The sequence below is a fragment of the Rhea americana genome, unplaced genomic scaffold (genome assembly GCF_003343005.1).
Source record: "Rhea americana isolate MKP2758 unplaced genomic scaffold, rheAme1 scaffold_341, whole genome shotgun sequence".
NCBI lineage: Eukaryota > Metazoa > Chordata > Aves > Rheiformes > Rheidae > Rhea > Rhea americana.
Window position 1 is genome coordinate 505,057 of NW_028186470.1, and position 3,763 is coordinate 508,819.

Consider the following 3,763-nt stretch of genomic DNA (forward strand, 5'->3'; position numbering starts at 1 on the left):
AAAGCTCTTCCCAGCAAAAAAAGGAGCATCTTCCCTGGTGGGGAAACTGAGGCAGGAGCGAGGGGCAGTGGAGCGCTGGGAGCCGGTTTCCGCTGCAGCGCCCTGGCCGCGCACGCGCCCGGGACGCCGCAGGCAGCGCCGGCCCCCACCTGCAGCAGGAGAATGTCGTTTTCCAGCGTCTCGCGGTCGAAGCCGGGGTGAGGACAGGCCTTGCGGACGGCGAAGGTCTGCGCGGGGGCCTCGTGCTGCGCGAGGCTGTGCAGCCCCACCACCACCTTCTCTTCGGCCGCCTCCCTGCACCGCGCCGGGAGCCGGCGTTAGCGGGACCCCCCCGGCTCGTTTCCCCACCTCCCGCCCGGCCCCGTGGCGCGGGCAGGATGCGGCCCCCCTACTCACGGCTGGGAGACGCAGTGGGCGGCCGTCAGCACCCACTGCTTGTGCACCAGCGCTCCCCCGCAGACGTGAGTGCCCCCGAACTGGATGGACACCATGTAGGGCCTGGAGTGAGGTTTGGCCTCGTCCCCGCCGACGACCGAAGGCTGGAACCAGCCCCGGGCTGCTGGGGAAGGAAGCGCCCGCCGGGTGCTGCCGCAGCGCGGGGACACGGGGCCGTCTCCCGAGCCCGGAGGYGAGGGAAGGTGACCCAGCCGGCAGCCCCCTCCCCGGCACACTCGGCGCCTGGATCCCCGTGCATCTGTGTGCCAACCCCCCGAGGGCTGCGATGCCGAGGCCCCCGCTCACCTGGCTCGGCCGACGAGGGGATCAGCAGCGCGAGGAGCAGCACCAGGCTCCTCTTCGCCTCCATGCCACTTCCCTGCCTCGCGAGCGCCTGGCTGTGCTGCGCAGCTCGGCGCTTCTCCGGCTCGGTACGGGTGGCACGATGCTCTTGCACTCCGAGCCCAAACCACGTGTGAAAGCTCAGCCACCATGCAGGAAGGGGGAAGGRGCACCTATGAGCGCAGCAAACATCTGCAAATGTGATAAAACCACTCACAGAGCGAAACAGCCCAAATCTGCCTGCAGCAACACACCTGCCCTTGGCCCATAGTGTCGTTTCGCAGCCCCAGGCCACCCACAACCTGGGCTTCCCCCCTCAACAGGCAGCTCCCCCTTTTCTCCGACCACGCGGCCCAGAGGCAGAGCATTTCTACCACCGACAAGAGCCAGGGCTGAAGCACAAGCAGCTGCTTTAGGGGACAGATGCAAACACGTCCCGCCGCGCTCAGCAGCCTGGGCTTTCACTCTGCAGATTAACATACCACAAGCGATCTCCGCGCGCAAGCTGGTGGACAGATCTGTTAGCCTCAGCTCAGCAGCTGAAGCAAAGGTGTGAGGATGGGACAGATGAGCTCAGGGGCTGACAGAGCCAGTTRGCAGCTCCCCCCAGGGCCTCCGAGCTTGCAGGAATAGCTGCATTCTGCACACAGGGTTTCTGGTAAGAACTTCTTAAACACGGAGAGCTGTGACAGTCGCATACCCAGGCCTTGACATGTCACAGGGAGAGCACACTGGAGTGACACATTCCCACCACCACCTTTATTAGCAGACAACAGCTCCACTCCCGCCGCTGCTGCCCTCATTGCGGGGATGGCCAAGCAAACCCCGGACACAGAACGGGCCACAGAGCCCCCCGCCACGCAGCCCCCCGCTCCTGTGCCGGCAGGCAGGCAGCCCGTCGCTGTCCCWGCCACACACGGTCCTCTCAGCTCTTCGCTTGTGCTGCGCTGGAGGAACACGGACACCGTGCTTTGCTTGCCTGAGACCGAGATTTTCTCAGGCTATTCACGAGCCTCGTGTAGAAGAAGGTGTTTCCGTATTCCAGTTCGGTGAAGTGTTGCAGAAACATGGGCACATCATTTTTCTTTATGTGAACATAAACAGGGATGACCTTGGTCCCATCTTCATGAATGTTGTGATCCAGGATCCACTCACAGATGCGCTGGCACCAAGGGTCACCCAGGGACCTGGTGGACAAGAGGATGATGGCTACTCTGCTGGCCTGAATGACCCGGGTGGCTGTCCAGATGACAGACGTCCCTGCCACTTGGTCCTGATGCTCTGCATAGCCCTGAAACCCCTCTTTCATCAAGACCTTTGAGATGTCTGAGGCGATGCTGTCATCCTCAGGGCAGTACCAGATGGAGAAGTCATAGGTGAACTTGCGGCCCGAGGGCGCAGTCATACCACTTACCGAGGGGGCAAGGGCACCGAGTTCGCGGAGACGAGGCARACGCAAGCGCCGAGCGCAGCCTCCKGCTCCCGCAGCCGTGCTGGGCCACGCCGCCTTCGAGGAACCCGCTACTGCATCCTCGCGCCGGGCGCAAGGGCCAGCTCCCAGGATCCCTCTCTGGCACGAGCAGCGCGATCGCCGCCACTCCCGGGGGAGAGGTCAGGCTGCGAACGTGGCACGGGCTGTGCCTTAGCTTCAGAAACCACCCCGTGGCCTCCTGCAGCGCGGCGAGGCGAGAGACGCCAGCGACGCCGCGTTCGCGTGGCCTGCCGGGGCCTCGCGGGTCGCGGGGAAGCGGCAGCAGCGGCAGTTCTAGGAAATCGAACGCAGACGGGGCCGGCTCCCTAGCAGCTCTCAGTGACTTAGGACGGTCYTCAGGGCGTTTACCGCAGACCGACACCCACCGAAGTCCTCCGGGATCTGGGCAGAGGAGTCCCAAGTGCTGGGGACCTGCTTTAGCTTTTCAAATCAAGTACAAGCCCAGCTGGGTGGCTCTGTGCTCCCAGCTGCTCAAGGGAGGCGAGGGGTCTCAGAAAGCTTTTTGCTTCATTTCCAAGATATTCTGCTCTAAAGTCGCCCCCGCCCGTCTCAGCTCCTCGCATTTCTCCTTCAGCAGCCGGCAGGACTCCTGCAGCCGCTGGTTCATCTCCACGTAGGAACGGCTCTGCCGATACAGGCGCTCTCCTTCGTCCTCAGCGTCCTCGTGCTTCGCAGGGCCGGCGGAATCTGGCAGGGAGGGAGAAGCGGCTCAGCAGATGCCGGCAGCGCATCCCCTGCTCCTTCCGCCCCCGCGGCGGCCGCCCCCAACGCGCTCCGCGGCCCCGGCGGCCGCAGAGCAGGCAGGCTTGTGCCGAGCCCGAGGCGCTCGTGGCAGGACCGCGCGGGCTCACCTGGCGAGGGGCTGCCGTCATGCCCGCCACCTCGGCGCGGCTCCGCAGCGAGCACGAAGACGGGGTCGGACGGGTGGGTGCCCCTCACGTCCGCCAGGATCTGCTCCACGGTGGGCGGCTCAGGCCGGGTGGGCAGCACCCTCTTGGCCTTGGAGCCCATCACGGGACGGGCTCATGCACAGAGCCTGGCGCGGAGGGCGCAGGGCTGAGGGGGCCGCACCGCTGCCACCCCCACCGCGCAGCCCGACCCCCCCGGCTGCCCTGGGGCAGACAAACCACCCTCACTGTCCTTAGGACAGACAGCCCTCCTCCCTCCCACCCCCTGACTGACAGACAGAGCTCCCTCCTCCCCCCTAGGACAGACAGACAGACCCTCTCACTATTCCTGTGGGCAGATTCCCCACCAGCTGTCCCAGAGAGAGACCCTTCCTCATTGCCCCCCTGCCCCTGGGACATGGGGGCAGACCCCCCGGCCTCCCTTCCCTTGGGAAGGACAGACTCCTTCCTCCCCCCCCAAGACACACAGACAGACCCCCTCCGCCACCCTTGGACTGACAGACTCCCTCCCTGCCCTCGCAGTACAGACAGATCTGCCCCCAGCCCTTCCAGGCAGGCAGACCGACAGCCCCCCCACCCCCCCCAC

The 3,763-nt window shown here is 65.5% G+C and overlaps 2 protein-coding genes across 5 annotated transcripts in view; both read right to left on the minus strand.

The window, feature by feature from the left end:
* The window catches only part of LOC146592196 (granzyme M-like), a 2,649-nt gene extending 1,538 nt beyond the window's left edge, over positions 1-1,111 (minus strand). Inside the window, exons 1-3 of one of the 3 annotated variants that reach the window (XM_085311434.1) lie at positions 742-894; positions 397-556; positions 150-294 (exon numbers count right to left, since the gene is read on the minus strand). In XM_085311434.1, the coding sequence (XP_085167560.1) occupies positions 150-294; positions 397-556; positions 742-805 (369 nt within the window). In that variant the 5' untranslated portion in view covers positions 806-894. Of the gene's footprint in view, positions 1-149; positions 295-396; positions 560-741 lie in introns of all 3 variants that reach the window. The other 2 variants (XM_085311432.1, XM_085311435.1) reach the window with 2 other exon arrangements.
* A 403-nt stretch (positions 1,112-1,514) lies between these two features.
* On the minus strand, positions 1,515-3,427 carry CUNH19orf25 (chromosome unknown C19orf25 homolog). Of its 2 annotated transcripts, XR_014896650.1 has the most exons (3): positions 3,121-3,427; positions 2,192-2,956; positions 1,515-1,964 (listed from the first exon to the last, which is right to left on the minus strand). XR_014896650.1 is itself a non-coding variant. In XM_085311491.1 (2 exons), exons 1-2 carry the CDS (start codon positions 3,278-3,280, stop codon positions 2,760-2,762), a joined length of 357 nt encoding a protein of 118 aa, XP_085167617.1. In that variant the 5' UTR covers positions 3,281-3,427; the 3' UTR covers positions 1,515-2,759. The 2 variants fall into 2 exon arrangements, 1 of the variants encoding a protein (XP_085167617.1); XM_085311491.1 differs by having other exon boundaries at positions 1,515-2,956.
* Between the last annotated feature and the right edge of the window lie 336 nt (positions 3,428-3,763).